Source organism: Acomys russatus, chromosome 19 (assembly GCF_903995435.1).
Source record: "Acomys russatus chromosome 19, mAcoRus1.1, whole genome shotgun sequence".
Taxonomy (NCBI): Eukaryota; Metazoa; Chordata; class Mammalia; order Rodentia; family Muridae; genus Acomys; species Acomys russatus.
This window is the reverse complement of record NC_067155.1, coordinates 25,326,551-25,344,586: the sequence shown is the minus strand read 5'-3', so window position 1 is coordinate 25,344,586 and position 18,036 is coordinate 25,326,551. Positions and strand designations below refer to the sequence as shown.

The 18,036-nt window shown below is 49.3% G+C and overlaps 1 protein-coding gene across 2 annotated transcripts; it reads right to left on the bottom strand.

Moving 5' to 3' along the window:
- Positions 1-410: 410 nt before the first annotated feature.
- Positions 411-17,785, bottom strand: Hsph1 (heat shock protein family H (Hsp110) member 1). 2 transcript variants are annotated; one of them, XM_051162844.1, is made up of 18 exons: positions 17,631-17,785; positions 15,095-15,152; positions 13,395-13,535; positions 12,799-12,921; positions 12,175-12,274; positions 11,708-11,841; positions 11,135-11,379; positions 10,372-10,600; positions 8,567-8,673; positions 8,235-8,368; positions 7,060-7,268; positions 5,462-5,593; positions 3,317-3,454; positions 2,659-2,784; positions 1,805-1,912; positions 1,590-1,709; positions 1,285-1,446; positions 411-629 (listed from the first exon to the last, which is right to left on the bottom strand). In XM_051162844.1, the coding sequence occupies exons 1-18, from the start codon at positions 17,768-17,770 to the stop codon at positions 423-425; spliced, it is 2,613 nt and encodes an 870-aa protein (XP_051018801.1). In that variant the 5' UTR covers positions 17,771-17,785; the 3' UTR covers positions 411-422. The 2 variants fall into 2 exon arrangements, with proteins under 2 accessions (XP_051018801.1, XP_051018800.1); XM_051162843.1 differs by having other exon boundaries at positions 17,275-17,646.
- Between the last annotated feature and the right edge of the window lie 251 nt (positions 17,786-18,036).

The following is an 18,036-nucleotide window of genomic DNA, read 5'->3' as shown; positions in this document are numbered from 1 at the left end:
GTTTTGAAAGCCTTATGCAAGTTAGACTTAGTCTCATTTATAAACACCCACAGCCACACACATGCGGGAACAGAGAGCACAATGCAGAAGCACAACCCTGGCAAGAGTAACTAACTGCTTAAAGACTTGATCCCAGTGCACGGGAACAGGCAGTAGAGTCCGGTTTCCTCCTGGTATGAGCAGCAGGACTGTACAGAGCTTGACGTGGGTCACAACTCCACAGGAATCTGTCACCAAGGCCATTTGTTCTCCTTTAGGGTCAGAGACTACCGACTCAAGCTTTTCCTTCCCCTCCCCCATAATACACAGAATTTCTAGACAGTCTTTTAAAAAAAGAAAATATAAATAAACTCAGTCTGTTGTACAGAATCACACACAATGGCAAACATTTCATGAATGGGAGGAGGAAGCCAGCGCGGTGCCTAGTCTAGGTCCATGGTGACAGAGCCCTTCTCGTTAGGGTGGCATTCACCGTTCTGATGAGGAGCTTCAGCACCAAATTTATTTTTGCCTTCTAAATCTTCTTCTTTCTTGTCAATATTTGGGCCATTTGGAGTTCTCTCCAGTTTAGGTGACTCAATTTTTGGTTTGGGTTGAGTTACAACAGGTTCACAGACATTGTTCAACTCCTAAGAAAACAAAAGTCATCAGATTAACTCAGATAAGCGTCTCAGCCAATTCTATTTTCCTCATCAACCCTCAGCTTCCTCAAGGTGACTACCGCCTTCTGTGGTTTCTCGGGGACCTGAGAGGTGTAGGTGCTACCGTCATGCACCCTGCAACACAACAGGGTCTGAGTGATGAACTCCTGAGTGCGGCAGGGACAGTGACTTGAGGTTAAGTCACCACACGGAGGTAATGCGTGTTTACAGCTGCAAACACGTTCCCCGGCCTTCCCCCCTCCTGTGTTGCTCCTGACAAGAGCTACTTCATTTCCTTCTCAGACTCTAGCACAGCGCAAGGCTGGCCCTGGTCAGACGCTCAACCCAGCTGCAGGGCACAGCAAGCATCCTGACCCCTCTGCCCTACTTTGTCTCCCTGAGGATTAACGCCTGGCAGTGTTGCTTGCTGGTCTCCCTCCCAGAGAAGCAGGCCTGACTGCGCACTCAATGTCCGCTTCCCTAAAGACAACAACTGCTGGCACGGACAGGGCAGGGTTCAAGGATGTGCTGCCAACGGGACAACCAGGGCTGGGGCAGAGGTCTGTTCTGAATTAAGGAAGAAGCCAAAGATTTATGGTCAAGCTGAACGAGAGTCCAGTCAGTAGCTGGCACCAACATTCACCTTGATCTTCGCTCTTATCTCATGAGCACGCACAACGGGGTCCTGATCAAGACTCCTTTTAGCTTGAGCGTTCATGGCATTGTTCATCCACTCCATCACCTCATTAACAGACTTCTCAACCTTCTTCATTTCAGATTCATCAATGTGGTTGTATTTCTCATCCTGGACAGAAAAGGCAAAGACCCGCTATAGAATACTGAACAGCTACAGCTACTCAGACCTACTTTCCCTAAGTTCAAATCCACCCTGGTCCCCCAACACCCACACTGCATCACTGAGCACCATGTACTCAGGTCACTCCCCACCTTGCTTCTGAAGTCCGCTGCGATCTTGGCGTAGTGCTGCAGCCGCTGCCCCAGCTCCTCCAACACTTTTGGCCGCTCCTCGGCTTCTTGAAATCGGACTTTAACGGGAGTGCCCATTTTCTAAAACAGTGTATAACAAGTTAACAGTTGCAACACTTCCACTTTAGTAAACGTGCATGGCTTAGGATGCAGGCTTAGGGGAGGCAGGCGCTTACCATCAACTCTTCCAACTTGTCGATGTAGGCTTGCTTGGCCTGGTCCTCACCCTCCTCATACAGCCAGTCCTCTGTCTCCGTGAGAAGCCTCAAGAACTTCTCGTGCTCCTTTATATGAGAGACAAGCATCAGTGGCAGCATACCCCGACATGCATCTCAGCAGTGAGCCCATGGAGTTCCCCAGGAAGGATCGAGAGGGCACTGGGTTTCCCCTTCCCTGGCCTGTGGCGTCCGTCTTACATGACTTTACACAGCCCCCGAGACTCACACTGCTGTACCAGGAGACCCAGCTCCAGGTCATCTTCCCACCCAATGCTTGGGTGGTGGAGGAGCAATTATGTCCGCCTCTCCAGAGCTGTTCTCTCGGTGATGCCAAGCAGTAACTACAGCACTGAGGCACACTGAGGGCTTGGGGACTAGAGGGCCCTACCTGTGAGCTGTACAAGCTAAGCCCCGTACCACAGCAGGCTGCTGTCTTCCCTCCTAGTGCCCTCTGACTCACAGCTGTGCTTCTGGGTTTACCCAGAGGTCATTTAGGCAGGTGAAGGACAAAGGGGGTGGTGCTGCTTAGTGATAGCGCAGACTGAACCTGCCTCACGGTGACGGTAACAGACAGCTGCCCAGAGAACAGCGTCATAGAAGCATGGGCCCTGAATTATCATTTGGCCCCAGTGTCACATGCCACAGACTCAAGAACACATGTCACCATGTTCTCCCTTCAGGATAGTGGAGACCAGGCAGGTGAGCCTTTCCCAAGGCCTGCTCATTTTCTTTTCAGAACACTCAAGTGACCACAAGCACAGAGGCTTAATTAAGGGTTAGGTCTGACCATTAAACGCCGGCCCTGAGCGTACCTGCTCGCATATGAACTTCCCGTATGGCCCGCATAGCTTGTCCCTGAACTCGTACACACACTCCTCCACGGCATTTTTAGCGTCGTTCCTCTCCTTCTCCAGCTTGTCCTGCATTATCATCTTCCCCTGTCAGGAGGCAGACGGTGCTCAGAGAGGCCAGCCACAGCTCACAGTCAACATGACGACAAAATAAACCCGTCTCCATCTCTACCTCATAGACATTTCTCTAAAACTTCACGGTCCTTAGGTTTGTAAATGTTCACACAGAGGTTGCTTTCTAACAATGCTAGGCCATCCCATTTTCATCACAGTCTCCAAGCAGAGTGCTCCCACCTCAGAGTGGGCCTTGCTCATCCTCAGCCTCTTGACTGAAGGCATAGTGTGCTTTAAGAGGGGATCCTAGGGCCTTCTTCCTACTGTGCCTGTGCTCAGACCGTCAGCCAATTATTAAGAAAGAACGCAGCAATGCTTAAGCAAGCACAGCTACCTAACGCATAGACCCAACAAACTCAATATAAACTAAGCAGAAAGATCCACCCTTTTGCCTTTATCCTATCTCTGAAATCGCTGCAGCCTTCACACTGAGTGAAGAAGTAACCACAGATCCCCTGCGCTACGCAGCAACAACCAAATCCAAGCATCTGCTTACAGCACTTACCTCTGTCTCAATATACATGTTAAGCAGGTCTCTCCCTAACTGCCACACCAAGTTGGCTTCTACAGGCAGCTCCACGTTGACCATTTTTATTTTAGGCTTTTTAGCTTCTGGAGGCTGATCAACTTTCTTTTCATTTGCCTTGAGGGTTAAAGAAAAGAAAAATCCTTAATCATTGGAGAAGATGACAACACTGTATGCGCGGGCCCCTAACTCATGCTGCAGCTAAGTGCGCCTGCGTCCACGGCCCACAGCGTGGGGCCGTAAGGGCTGTGCTCTCTGCTCACATTAAGCCTTCATGTCTTGTCCAAATCCCTTTAAACTCAAAACCAAATTACCTACTTATCTAGTCTAGAATCTGACAATAATTTCACATAAACTCATACTAGATTTGTTTCAATTTATTCGGTTCCTGAAACGCCTGTTAGTCTCTCTGTCCCACCACAGTGCCTGCTCAGTGCCCGCAACCCCTACTGTGTACAGAGAGAGGTGCTACCTGCCTCTCAGCTGTATCATTCCTCATTTGGAACTTTGAGGACCGCAGGCACAGTGGCATGCCTGCCACCTCAGTGTGTGTTTGAGGACAGCTTTGGCCACATAAAGAGATGAAAGGGTCTTACAGTAGCAAATGGGATGCTGAGGCAAATGACAGGGTATCCCCAATCCAAAAAGCTCCTCAATCTACCTGCCCCATGGAGAAAACTCCACAGCATGTGACAGGTCACAGCCAGAACACAAACACCCAAAACACACTGCAGAAATATGGCTTCAGGCTCCGGGAGGAGTATAGAACACACCAAGTGTCTGATATCCTAACCCTAAGGTATGTCACTGCGCAGGACACTACTAAAACAAAAACTAACCCCCCCCCCCCCCCCCCCCCCCCCCGCCGACCACCACTCCCAGCAAGCATTTTGGATAAAGGCTAGTCACAGTGTATCTTACTACAGACTCTGCAAGTCACATGCGGTCAAGGCTACAGAGGGGCGTCTCCTGTGCTGTCCACCCCTCTTTCTTCCTGCCCCAGCTGAAGCACAGCTGAGGATTCGGCTGCAGAGTGGACTGCCTGGGCTACCAGTCAAGACGGAAGACCAACCCCATGGACCGCTGCCCCGGGAACTGGAGGACCACAAACGGCATGTTCCCTGGCGACTGCACCCTTCTAAGAGTCGTGGACCAAGCAGTTGGCCAACACACCACACCCTGATCCCCAACAGAGAAAAATAAACCCACTGCCTAGAGCCCGCAAGACACAGGAGTGCAACTGGTAATTCAGGAACAAAACCAAAGAGTAGTCAAGACAGCAGTCAGCAGGGGCAAAAGGAGCACAAAAACGTAAGCAACCTCTGACCAACTGACAACACAGCATTCCAACCCAGGTGAGAAGCCCTCCAGGTGTTTTAAGGACTGAGCTCCAACCCAACATCCTTTTCTAGAAAGGTGCTGAGGTAACTGCATTAGTCTGTAGACATCCAACCCTAAATCAAGGGGAATGCTCCAAACAACCGCTACCACCTCAACACTTTTTCTAAGAGGAAAAAAAGGGAAAGCAGCTTTCAAAAATTCAGCTCCTGCTGAGGGCCACAGATGAATCTGGACCGAGGAGCCAGAACCTGGCAGCAAATCAGCCCTGATCTCCGTCCCGCAGTGCAGCGTTGTTGTACCCTGCCCGAGTGAGGGTGAGGTATCCTTAGTAAGAAGGAGAGGAAGCCAGACTCTGAAGGACAGTCAATTGCTCACACAGCGCAGCCTGAGTGGAAGCAGGGGCTTCCAACTGTCTACCTGACCACTAGCTTTAAGTCTGCCATTTTTAAAGGACACAACAGTTTTAGTTAGCTTAGGAAATATAGCTGGCCATTACCCGACCATCACATTTAACTCAAAATTGACAAGTAAGTTGAAGGAGAAAGTTTTGGCTCCTTAGAACCCATGCACTCATCAATAATCAACTGGCTTTAATTGACCCTGCAGCATCGTTGCTTCTGGCACTAGCAGGTACTTGCGACCTTGGCAGGGACCTAAAGCAGACCCCTGGCTTCCATACTACTTGCAGCTGGTAAACCCCTACAGCCCACAAGTCACCGGATCACATCATCAGCATCACATGCTGCCACATTGTCCAATGCATGAACTAGAAGAGTCACTCACTTTGTCAGCATCTGGGGCTTTGTTCTCTTCTGAGGTAAGTTCAGGTGAAGGGGGAGACTGTGAGGTTGGTTGGCCATCAGTTTGTACCTGGGGCTGAGTTCCAGCTTCAGTGTTGTCTTGCTGGATATGTTTCTGAAATGAAAGCCCAGGCACAAAGGATGTAGAGAGCAGCTGTACTCGTTGTTTAAGTTACAGGGCCCCAAAGACAGGACTGTCAGATGCCTGAAGTCTTAGGGGGTGGGCAGGAAAGGTACCAGAGATACAGAGCAGTGTGTGAAACTTTACCATCTCACCTGGAAGAAACTTCATGAATGACAGTGTTACAGTTTGTTATAGACACACGAGGGCTCTCACTGCTGGGGACAACCCAGAGCTCCCCTCAAAGGACCTTTCACCTAAGCCTGTACACACATGACTCTCACAAGCACAGGACACGGGCTACTACTAGGCCAGGCTGCTCCAAAAGTGTGGAACTCGAGCAGCAGCAGCAGCAGCAGCAGATGTGCCTGAACGGCGTCACTCCAGAGTTACAGAAAACCACCGCCTATCGGCCATGCCAGGCCTTCTCATTCCCAGCTTGCGACTTGGCTATGTTACCTCAGAGGAACCCAGGACAAGAACAGACAGTGCATGTCAACTAACAACCTGCCTAAAACTACGGCTTATAGGCAGAAGGGAAAGAAGTGCCCCTCAAGGCTCTTTAGTAGCCCCCAGTCCTCAGCAAATCTGTGCCTGCTATCATCACCTTTCCCCATGCGAGGGAGCGGAGGCAGAGGTACTAAGATAGCTACACCCTCCCACCCCCTCCAGCCTCCACACTTCCACCCACAGCTGCTAGAACCGAAGGCACGAGCCCACTCACTCTGTGAACAGTGTCCAGAGGTTCATATGATGCTAATGGTCCTTCAGTGTACCAATGCCTTTCACCAACACAGCACTGCCTCCATCTTTTAAGTCATCTCTGCTGCCCCCAGAAATCAACTGCAAGTCTATGCTAAGATGAGCAGTCACAGCTCCACCATTATCTTTGAGATCCCTCCTCTTGCCTCCCCCAGCCCAGAAAGCCATGGTAATAAAAACAAGTCCTAGAATACCAAGGCCAATTTTGCCAAACATTGAAAATGAAACAAAACCTGCAAATTTTTTAGTTTTTTAAAAAGAGATTTACTTATTATGTATGCTGTACAGCTGCAGGTCTGAAGAAGGCATCAGATCTCATTATAGATGGTTGTGAGGCACCACTGGGAGCTGGGAATTGAACTCAGGACCTCTGGGAGAGCTGTCAGTGCTCTTGACCTCTGAACCATCTCTCCAGCCCTTTATAGTTGTTTTTAACCAATCAGTATCTGATTTAACACACACCCTTGAGAAAGAAGACAGAAACCGTCCTACCTTAGTTCTGTAAACTCATGCACCTCAGTCACAGACACAGTACTCACATCCACCATTAACAAGACCAACTATCACTACACAAAATGTTGGCCAGTGTCATACAATTGAAGAAAATTATTATTTGTCTACCCTCCTGTAGCTTAGAAAGAATAGCTTAGAAAGAAGTCAACTCTACTTTTGAATGTGATGGTCTCTCAGCCACTTACATCCACATCCGAGCTTTCTGCTGGTCTCTGGTTTGGACACTCCATGTCGGCCTCGACAGAAGAGCCCTCATCCTCCTCGGTCGGGACCTTTTCCACCATGGACGCCGTGGAGATGGTGAAAATACCATGTGTGTTCACACGCACTTTGACTTTCACTCTGGACTTTTCTCCATCTTTCTGTGCAGACACATTCTGAACAACAAAACGGCCTAGAGCAGAAAGGAACTGCTAGTTTAGACACAGACTTTCATTTCTATAAAGACAGTGAAAAAACCTAGAGTCTAAGAAGTCAACTGTGAAGGAAGTGCCACTCCAAAACCATCCGCATCCCCAACCAACTTCAAGTCCCTTGGTGGGCACTCGTGGGCTACCGTCACCATGTCACTAACCCTCTGTGAGGACGCTCACTCTGTATAAACACTCACTGGCAGTGATCTCAGTCTCCTCCTTCCCCAATGCCAGGTGGACCAGCACATAGCAGCCGTGAGAACCCACGAGCAAGCTAAGGCACAGGAGAGCAGGCCCACGCCCCATTCGCAGGCTTTTACTGTTGTTTTAAATGGGAACATGGGCTGAAGCACACTACACCTGCACTGCAAAGGCAGCGCTACAGCGGTGACTAGGAACACTGTGAGCCTGCTGTCAGCTGGTCTTCTCAACCCGTGGGGGGCTTTCAAGCGACCCTCTCAAAGGGGTCATCTAAGATCATCCGAAAACACAGGTATTTACATTATGATTCATAACAGCAGCAAAATGACAGTTATGAGGTAGCAACAAAATAATTTTATGTTTGAGGAGCACCACAGCACTGGGAACTGTATTAAAAGGTTGGTCATTATAATGAACACTTACTGTAGAGCCCAGTGCCAGCAGCTCCCACCACTAAATCACAAGCTCCCGAGGGCTGCTGGGGTGGCTCAGTAGGAAAGTGCTTGCTATACAAGTGCTCAGTCCTACAACCTTTTCCTCCAAGGATGGTATTCTGTCCAAGGTCAATCTTGGGACCTAAGCAGAGAACCAACCCCCAAACATTGTCCCATGACCTCCATACATTCACTCATACACAAAAAATATGTATTTTGACAGGCATGGAAATACACCTTTAATACCAGTATCCAGGAATACATAGCCAGACCCCCATCCTCAGAAGCAGGTGCATACCGTGACTTGCTTACCTATTTTTGCTTCTGGATATGGAACTCCTTGAGGGTCAGAATAGAATGCTTCCAGCTCAAAAGGACCCCTTCTCAGGAAGGTGAGAACTTTGGAAAAAGGAGCGGCATGGTTCCGGCTGAACACCTCGTGCACACTAGGGAGGGAGGACGCAAAGACACTCAACAGCTCACACTCAGTAAAGACAGACACTCTGACCTCTTCCTAATTCCACCCCAGCAATCATTCACAATGACTAAACGAAGATGGTCAGGTTTGGCCACCAGAAAGGTGCTGGTCATGCAATTCTTATTGAAGGCAGTGCAGCATGTGGAAGCCATCTGTGGCTACATACCCTTCAGTTTCTTCTGAGTCGTGGTTCCAGACCAGGGATATTGGGAACGGAACTGCATCTGTGACGGAGAACTCTCTAACTTTAAATGCCGGAGAAAGAATTGCACACTTGAAAAGACAAGGGTTTTTAAAGGTTAAAAACATCATGAGCACACATTATTTCCACACAACAGTTCTGCTGGGATGGGCAGATCTGAACTGTCTGCAGTGTGTTTCACCTTAAGCATAAAGAATGTGTCATCTAACGCCATGTTAGTCACTAGCCGTACAGACAAATCATGAACCCTGGGCTAGCAATTCTAATTCCAAGGGCTATAGACTGAAAACAGGTTTTTCCAGAAATGCCTTGCTGGTGGCATTTTCAGCTATAAGCTGACTCTCCTTTGATGTGTACACCCACAACAAGTTCTACTTTGTTGCTTTGACATGTCAAAGAAACTAAAAAGGGTAAAACTTAACATGTCTGCATTTGCTATAGAATTTGTAAATGAAAAGCAGTGGCAAATTCAAAATTGGGACGGGACAGAGGGAGGCAGGTCCTGCACACACAGGACAGGACAGATGGAGGCAGGTCCTGTACACACAGGACGGGACAGAGGGAGGCAGGTCCTGCACACACAGGATGGGACAGACGAAAGGAGGTCCTGCATACGCAGGACGGGACAGATGGGGGCAGGTCCTGCATACACAGGATGAGACAGAGGGAGGCAGGTCCTGCACACACAGGACGGGACAGAAGGAGGCACAGGTCCTGCACACACAGGACGGGACAGAGGGAGGCAGGTCCTGCACACACAGGACGGGACAGAGGGAGGCAGGTCCTGCACACACAGGACGGGACAGACGGAGGCAGGTCCTGCACACACAGGACGGGACAGACGGAGGCACAGGTCCTGCACACACAGGACGGGACAGATGGGGGCAGGTCCTGCACACACAGGACAGGACAGAGGGAGGCAGGTCCTGCACACACAGGACGGGACAGACGGAGGCAGGTCCTGCACACACAAGACGGGACAGATGGGGGCAGGTCCTGCACACACAGGACGGGACAGATGGAAGGCAGGTCCTGCACACACAGGGCACACCGAACTGACTAAACCAGTGAAGCAAACACACAGGCCTAAGGAGGGGCTCATCTCGTCAATGGAACCTTCAGAGGCCAGAAACTAGCTCCACTTCTCAGAAACCATCAATTTCAAACACTCTGGGGAACCAGACAGAAAGATGCACATTCCACAGTGAAGGATGAACAACAAAGCACTACCACGTGAAGAGCCAGTACAGGCGACAGGGGTCAAACTCGGCTAGCACACCTACATACACATGACAATGCCCACTGTTTTGGACAACTAACAACCATTAATAAGCCCAAAGCCAGGTGGGCTGTGACAGACGAGTGGGCAGTGCTGTCTACTCTCTTCTGCTGTGTGTCTAAGGCAAGTCCTCTCAAGACCTTTGCTCACAGACTCTCACTTTACAATCCTAAGCAGACAAGCACAGGTCAGACACGGCTGGCTCAGTCGTTTCACTGTGTCATCCTCCATTCTCTGTTCACTAGTGACATTCACCAGGGCAGCACTGTCATGTGTCACTGGATAAGGAGGTTAGATACCACGTGGGAGAGGGAAGAGCATCTCTTTTCTAAAACCACTGGTCAACTAATACCTTTAATGCCTAGGCATGTTCCCTCAAGTAAATCCTTGGCTGTATTCTAAGTCCCTCCCTTGAACACAGCAGGCCCAGGGCTGTGTGCCAGCCCCAGGGTGAGGCGCGGTGGGGGGGGGGTGGGGTGGGGTTAGGTACCTGTAGGGCACACCCTCTGGCCACTGCTTCATCTGCATTGAGTGTGGTGCGGACATCTTTCCCAAAGAACTTTGCGATTCTCTCCTTCACAGCTGGAATTCGTGTGGCTCCTCCAACTATCTCGACAGCACTCACATCTTCAGCCTTGAGGTGTGTCTGCTCCAGCAGTGAGTGAAGGGGACCCTCGATCTTCTGCAGGAGATCGGCACACAGTTCCTCAAACTGTGACCTTAGTAAGCAAGAGGGGCACGGTATGAGGCATGATTAGGAGGGTTAGCACATGTCACTATCACCCTGTCCTAGTTTCGGCCAGTGAGTTTTACCAGCCCAATTCATTTTGCTTTTTCTTCTCAGTGCCCTAAATCCCATAGCAGCCAAATTTTTAACTTTACATATAATGCAAATATTATATGTATATTCACAGCACAGAGAATGGGGGAAAACTCTGAATATACAAAGAAATCAGTCACATTTAGGAAAGACACTTTAAAGTCCCTCCTCACGGGCTAATGAGGTGACTCAGCAAGTGAAGGCACCTGGGTGACAAACAGTCCTGAGACTTGTCCTCGAGTCCCACATGTGCACAAGGGTAGGGATGCACACACACACTTTTTAAAAAAAGCACTCTTCACCGGCGTGCCTCTAGGTCCTCAGTGATAAGCAATGGTGTCTAAGCACACAGTCCTGAAGCGTAAGGCAAAACAGGCCACAGGCCACAAACACTGCTAAGGTCAATTTTGTGTGTAGAACAAGATCCAGATACCTGTTCATCTTTCCAGAGACATCTTTGTCATTCATAAAGCATTCAATATTCAGTGGCAGGTCCGTGCTGTTAGAGCTCATGAGCTTTTTTAACTTCTCACACTCCTGATGAAGACGAAGGAGTGCTCGAATTTTGGATTTTGCATCTAGTTTGTACTTCGTTTTAAATTCAGCACAAAAATGCTCCACCAGCTTCTCATCGAAGCTCTTCCCTCCCAGGAAGGGATCAAAAGCCGTGCCTAGAACCTACGGTGGGCCAGACGGCAGGAGAAAGGAGGCAGCTGTTTTCAACCACATTATAGTTAGAACCTTGGATATTCCTATTCAAACGGAAGGCTATCAGGCTCACAACTTCTACTTTAACCCAAGTCACGAGGACATAACTAAAGGAGTGCCAATTTCTCTAACTTTTATAGTATTTCCTCTCACTCTCTATGCTGACGAGAACCTTACCATGACTTTTCTTAGACACAAAGCCCCCACCCCACCCCACCCTGCCCCGCCAGAGTGTGCTAAGAGGATGCATCATCTTTATGTAGCTGTTCATCTCTAGTTTGTGCCCTTTCACCGTTACCTTCAGTTTTCCTTTGTTAAAAGCACAGGCAGACACTTGGAAAGAGGAGTGTCCCATGTCCACAAACACCACTACCCGTGGCTTCTCGTCTGCATTCGGGAGATCCTGCTTATAAATTCCGTAGTTCAAAGCAACTACGAGGAGAACAAAAGCCAGGTCAGGGCGGTCTGCAGCCACTTGTCACAGAAAGATGTTCACATTTTAAGGAGTCAGCCACTACTCTTCTTGACTTTGGGGCAATGCTCCATCACTCTTCCATGAGAGACACAATTAAGGACAAGTCGCAAAGAGTATCAGACTCTAGCTATACAAACCTTACTTCTAACCCCAGCCTGTTAGTCCACAAGTTTACTTTTTTCAACTGTGAAAGCAGAACCAATAAACAGAAACGCCGATCTCAAATCATCTCATTTAATTCCATTACAAAGGCATTTCTAGGAAAAACCTCAGCCAACAGCGCCTCTTACCAGCCGTCATGTCATTCATGAGCCGTAAGCAGTTCAGGCCCACAATCTGCGCAGCGTCCAGAACAGACCTCCTCTCGGCGTCTGTGAAGAAGGACGGGACCTACAAACACAGACTGTCAGTCCCTAGACACATAGCCCTACACACGACCGCCTCACAACCCATCTCAATGAACACACGGCAGGCACAGAAACAGAAATTTAGACTTTGTTTCTACGCATTTCCCTTGATTTTCAGAGCTGCCTTTAAAGGAAAACAGAGAAGAAAAATTAAATATGCAATAACTCCCAAAGCACTGTTTTTCAGGGCAACAAAGAATTCTTTCCCTATGAAAAGCTCCCCAGAACACTAAAGCCCAGTATCCAGCAGCCAACTGGCACAGAGAGACCGCATGTGCAAGTATTCACCTGCTGTCAGAAAACTTCAGAGGAGACCCTGGGACACTGCGCACCTCTGTAGTCAAGAAGCCTTGCAGCTTCTAGCTAAAATTATCACTCAAGCTTACTTTCAAAGGCTGCAGAGCGCTCAGTTTAAGAGCTCCTTGGTAAGGAGCATGCGCATGTGCAGTGCTGAAGTAAGCTAAGGCAAGCTGAGCAGCCGCGTGCTGATGGCTGCAGTCCACTTACTGAAATGACACAGTCTGTCACAGGCTTCTTGAGGTTGTTCTCTGCGGTCTCCTTTAACTTAGTCAGCAGCATGGCTGTTATCTGCTCCACGCTGAAGAGATGCTCTTCATCCATGTACATGACCTACAACAAGGTGAAAATGTCTCAACGTTAGTGTCAGCCAACTGTCAGCATACACCCTGAGCCACCGAATTTAGTTTACTGGTTTGGAAGGAAAAAAGAACTAAGAAAGAAGGGGAGGAAAAAAAGGAAGATGAAAAGATGTGTGCCAACACAGACAGCTACCGCTAGCTGGACTCTGGCTGTCACTCCACTGCTCTCCACACGCTCCCAAGGGGCTGTCTGATCACTTCTGAGACATCAACATTACTTGGAATTCTTTTAACACCAAAGCAAAAAAAAAAGCTTCAAAGTTAGAAGCACAGATTAATCTACAGAAGTATGCATTCTCAGGAGACAGCTTATACTAACTACACCTTGAAAGGAGCCAAATAAGAGGGAAAAGACTGAGCGGGTCCAGTGAACTTGGGTTCAGTGCTGAGGTGTGAACACCCCCACAGTGGGCTTACAGAGCCCGGCAGGTCAGCTCCCGTTACCTTTATTCCAACACCACCATTCTTCATCGGAACCAAGTCATAGCTCAGGCTGTCCTTCTCCTTCTGAATGAAGGGGTCATTGAATGCTCTGCCATGAAACCGCTTAAAGCTAGACACTGTATTGTTTGCATGAGTGATTTGCTGCAAAAGAAATGAAAATTTAAGCTTTTCCCTCATTTCATCCCCTACCAATACCTACAGCAATTTCAGTCACTTGTGCAACTCAAACCATCTCTGGGGTATACCTAACTTTCCCTCAGGCCTCGATTTTCCATGAATGGATAGCTCCTACTGTACTTTCTTCTATGGAAAATGCCAGAAGCAAAGGCAATGGTGTCATCAGACTTTGGGGCAGATCTCAAAATCTGCAAGATAAAGGAAAAGACGGCGCAACTGTCTCCAAAGCTCTAGAACTCTTCAGCAACCGTATTGCTGCACCCCATCTTCTCCCCAAATAAACCCGAGCTCAACGTCCCAACTAAGGTCCACTAAGGATGTTACACACCTCTGCCTAAAACCTGTCCGGCGCCAGAGGCAGAGGGGGTGAGGCTAGTTTGCACAGTTCCTAAATGACGACTGGGGGTGGGGTGCACAGATCTTACAGCACTGAACTCACACCCATCGCAAACTGCTGGACGTGCAGCCTGCTCCCTGGAATGTGGTCTTGCTCTCAGGTACACGTGGTCCTAAGGGGCACGAAATGCAGGAAACTGGATGGCAATGGGCCAATTTTCTCTGAGATGGTGTTTTCTTAATCTATTTTTTGGGTCAAATATTTTACAAAGTTCTAGATTAAGAAGTCCCCTTTCGGAATACATTCACTCAAAGGTAGGCTCTCCTCATCAAAACTGAAGGCTGAAAAGATTAAGCTTCTGAAATCATTTAAATGTGGAAGTCCCGAGAGACCACTCTGCCTTCCCTCTTGTCTTCTCCAGCCCGGCTGCACCCGCAGCTCAGCAATGTGGCGCGTCTACTCATGCAACCAAGCTTCTAACCCTGACGCAAGTTAGACAAACAAAAACAACTATGGAGATACTCTGCAGGAAAAGGCTCTCTCCTATTACTACTTGTGTCCCAAGGATGGAACTCATGTGGCCAGGCTTTGCAACAGGTGCCTATCCGCACTGAGGAGCCTTACTAGCCTCTGGGAAACTACACATGGAAAAAAAAAAAAAGTCAGGTGTCTGTAATCTAAAAAACTTTAAAGCCAAGCATGGTGTCATGGGCCTTTAGTACCAGTACTCAGTACTCAGGAGGCGGAGGCAGGCAGACCCCTGAGGCCAGCCAGAGCTACACAGCAAGACTATATATATTTTCAACTGAAGGGCAAGTTACCAAAAATTAAGGCTGCCAATTAAAAAAAGAAAAGTCTAAGGAACAAGGGTAAGGATGATGAAGCTGAGGGTTCAAAAAGAACAAGTGATACACACCTATTTTTACTAGTTTTTAATGTGCAGTATGAGTGTCTGCACAGCACATGCATGGCTGGTTGCCATGGAGCCCAGAGAGGGTGCCGACCCACCAAGGAAGCGCTGGGACCCACACCTGCAAGAGCAGCGCATGCTCTTAAGGGCTGAACCATTTCTCCAGTCCCAAGTTAGATTTTTAAAACTTAGATTAGATTAAGCTTCAGAACACCATGAGGGTGTGCTTCTGGGATTTTCCCTTACGCCATATGCTCTTTCTCTTCAAGAACATACCTGGTTTTTGGCCGCAACTCCAATTGTTCTGTTTTTCGGTCCAAATGATATGACTGACCTAGAAATAATATAGACGTTTCACACATCTCAAAAAAAAAAAAAAGCAAAAAAAAGCAAAAAAAGCTCATGTGGCCATTACTAAACTGACAAGAGAAATCCCAACATAAGTGAAGCACAATCCTGCCGTTTACAAGTCCCACCAGATACTCAAAGGAGGGTCTGCAGGTGCTGATGATCAGAGCACAGCTCCGACATCCAGTCCAGGTACAGCCCAGCCTCCTCCACCAAGAAACGCGCCCATCTGCTTGCAGCTCGAGCATCTCTCTCAACACCTCAGCCACCAAGACACTGTCACCAGGTCACTCAGAATCAACAGACTCTGAGAAGCTCTTAATTTGGAGTATTAATAACTTGGCATTACACACCAACAAAAAGTACGTGGCAACCCCCACCTGTCATCAGCTCATACAATCCTAAATGTCACTGTCACTTATTTTTGTCCTGATACAACTTCTACTTTAGAATTGTAAAGTTCGTATGTAACCCTAAGAGGTCTATGCCCATAGAGCTTAAAGGATGCAGAGAAGGTAGGTTCTCATCTGGAAGGTTCTACTTAAGAAGGTCCCACTGAATGGAAACAGAAACAAAGTTACTGCTGACTGAATAGGAGGTGAGGAGTGACCTGTACCCCCTTTCTCAGCAATGGAAAGGGAATTCATAGTACCAGGGCAGAGACAAGATCAGAGTGTGGAGGAGGCGGTGATGAAGGTTCTGGCTTAGAGGAGTAAGCCATCGCGCATTACTAATGCAAACCTAATTTTGGTTCAGTCACTCCTACATGGGTAAATGAGATGAGGAAAATGGGACTGTACTAAGGATGTTAAGTTTGCTGTAACAGAAACATCTTGGCCCTAGATGGTCTAAGCAGGTACTAAATGGCACCCTAAGAGCCAGGGATCCCAAAGCAGCAGCTGGACCTCGTCAGGTGCAGCCTACACACTGTGTGACCCGGCCCAGAGCGACTAGATACTTCTAAGCCAAGTCAATCAACTGTCATAGGAGTCAGTAGCCATCTCAATTGTAAACCACGTCGTCATTTGTCAAACAGCAATAAAACACCCCGGTAGAAAATTCTGCTCAACACCCAGACGGAGCCTCTCTCTCTACTCTCCTCTAGAAGCCTGTTTCTTTTTCTAACCTCCTATGTGCGCTCAGCAGGAGGGAGGCATGAACCAGGGGTGTCTTTCTGGCTAATTGGTGAAGCACAGACCACCAAGGCTCTGTAAAGAGATAGATCGATGCACTGCTCAGACAGTAAGCTCCCAGCAAGGCTTATTTCCTCCTATTCACTCTCATAAACATTACCTGAGGTCAGAATGAATTTACCTTGAGGTTCGACGTTTACTACTTATTATTTCTGCACATGGGGATAAAAAACCCTCAATAATTGCCTTCAAAAGCAAGCAGCTGTTGCCACAGGATGCACATGCAGGCCATTTGCCTATATTAACCTCCAGGAACTAATTCCCTTAAAAAGTTGCTTTTTACCATGCTTCCGTTTACCCACCCACGGTGCTGCAGAATATTAAATTCAGAGACGACAACAACAACAACAAAAATCTTTCCCGCGGAGTTTTTTTCAGGGTAGCGTGTTAGCAACAACAATGTGAAATTTGTACTGCTTATTCTAAGCCGTGTTAAATAAACAAGCACACACTCGGTCTGGAAACTCTCAAAAAACGCCTTTCACAACGAGCTTTGAAAAGGACGCTTCCAAAAAAACTGATTCGGGGCACTAGGGCAACGTTAGCAAATCAAGAGTGGATGAGAAGCAGAGCCGCTGGCTTTCTCCACCATAGAGTGTTTCTGTGGTCGCTAACAACAGTCCGCCCGCTCCTTAGGCAAGCAGCAGTGCACAGGCTCTGGAACCTTCTAGGTCATCTGGAGATTCACCATGTGGAAGAAAAGGCTCAGCAGCCCAGGCTCCGCGGAGATCCTAGCTGAGGTGGGAGCCGGTGCCAGCTTGAATATGCTGGGTTGGGGAGCCGGGGGCGAGCCCGGAAAGGCCCTCCAGGCCAGGTGGTCGCCGGGTGTCACGGTTCTCCCAAGCCCCGGCCCACCATCTCCCAGGGGGAACCGGCGATCTCGCGCCCTCCCCGGCCACCCGGGCTCCTACTTACGGAGTGCAGCGGTCGCTGAACTCGTTGGCGATGGTCTCGATGCCCCCGGCCCGCGCCACGGCGATGTAGCAGCTCTGCGAGCCCACGTCTAGCCCCACCACCGACATGGCTGGCTCTGTCCGCCTCCGCCTCGGGTCCTCTGCGTGCTCGCCCTGCTCCCGACCGGCCGGGAAGATGCGTGGGTCTTAGCCCGCAAGACCGCGCTCCGCCACTGCCGCCCGCCGCTCGCCTCTCACGAGCACGCAGCCGCCGCCGCCGCCGCCGTTTGGCTACCAACCCAAAAGGGGAGGTCCCAGTAGCTCAGCCTTATGTAGCCTACTGAGGAGAACTTTCCAGAATCTGCGGCATTTACTCACCGGCGCCTCCACGTGCCACTTCCGCTTCCTTCTTCTCGAGCCTTCGAGAAAGATTCTGCCCAATGAGCCGCTGGTCCTCTCCTCCTCCCGCGCGGGCGGCCTGGGTTGCCATGGTGACGGGGCAGCCGCTCGGGCGCCATTGGCTGAAGCCGACCGAGCTTGTCCGGCCCCCATCCCGCCCTCCTCAGCCTGGGGACAGCTCACGTTCTGGTTGACTCCGGTGATAAATAAAGGGCCAGGAACCTGTGTCGCTCAGGAAGTGACCCCGGGCGACGGTGTCCGGCTCCTGACGCCGAAGGACTACCGAACGGGCGGAGACAGAATCCACTGCTCCGGTACCCCAGGCCTCTCGGGTCGCCGACTTCTTGTCGGCAGAGAGCATGCCGGGAAGCGTAGTCTGGCTGGG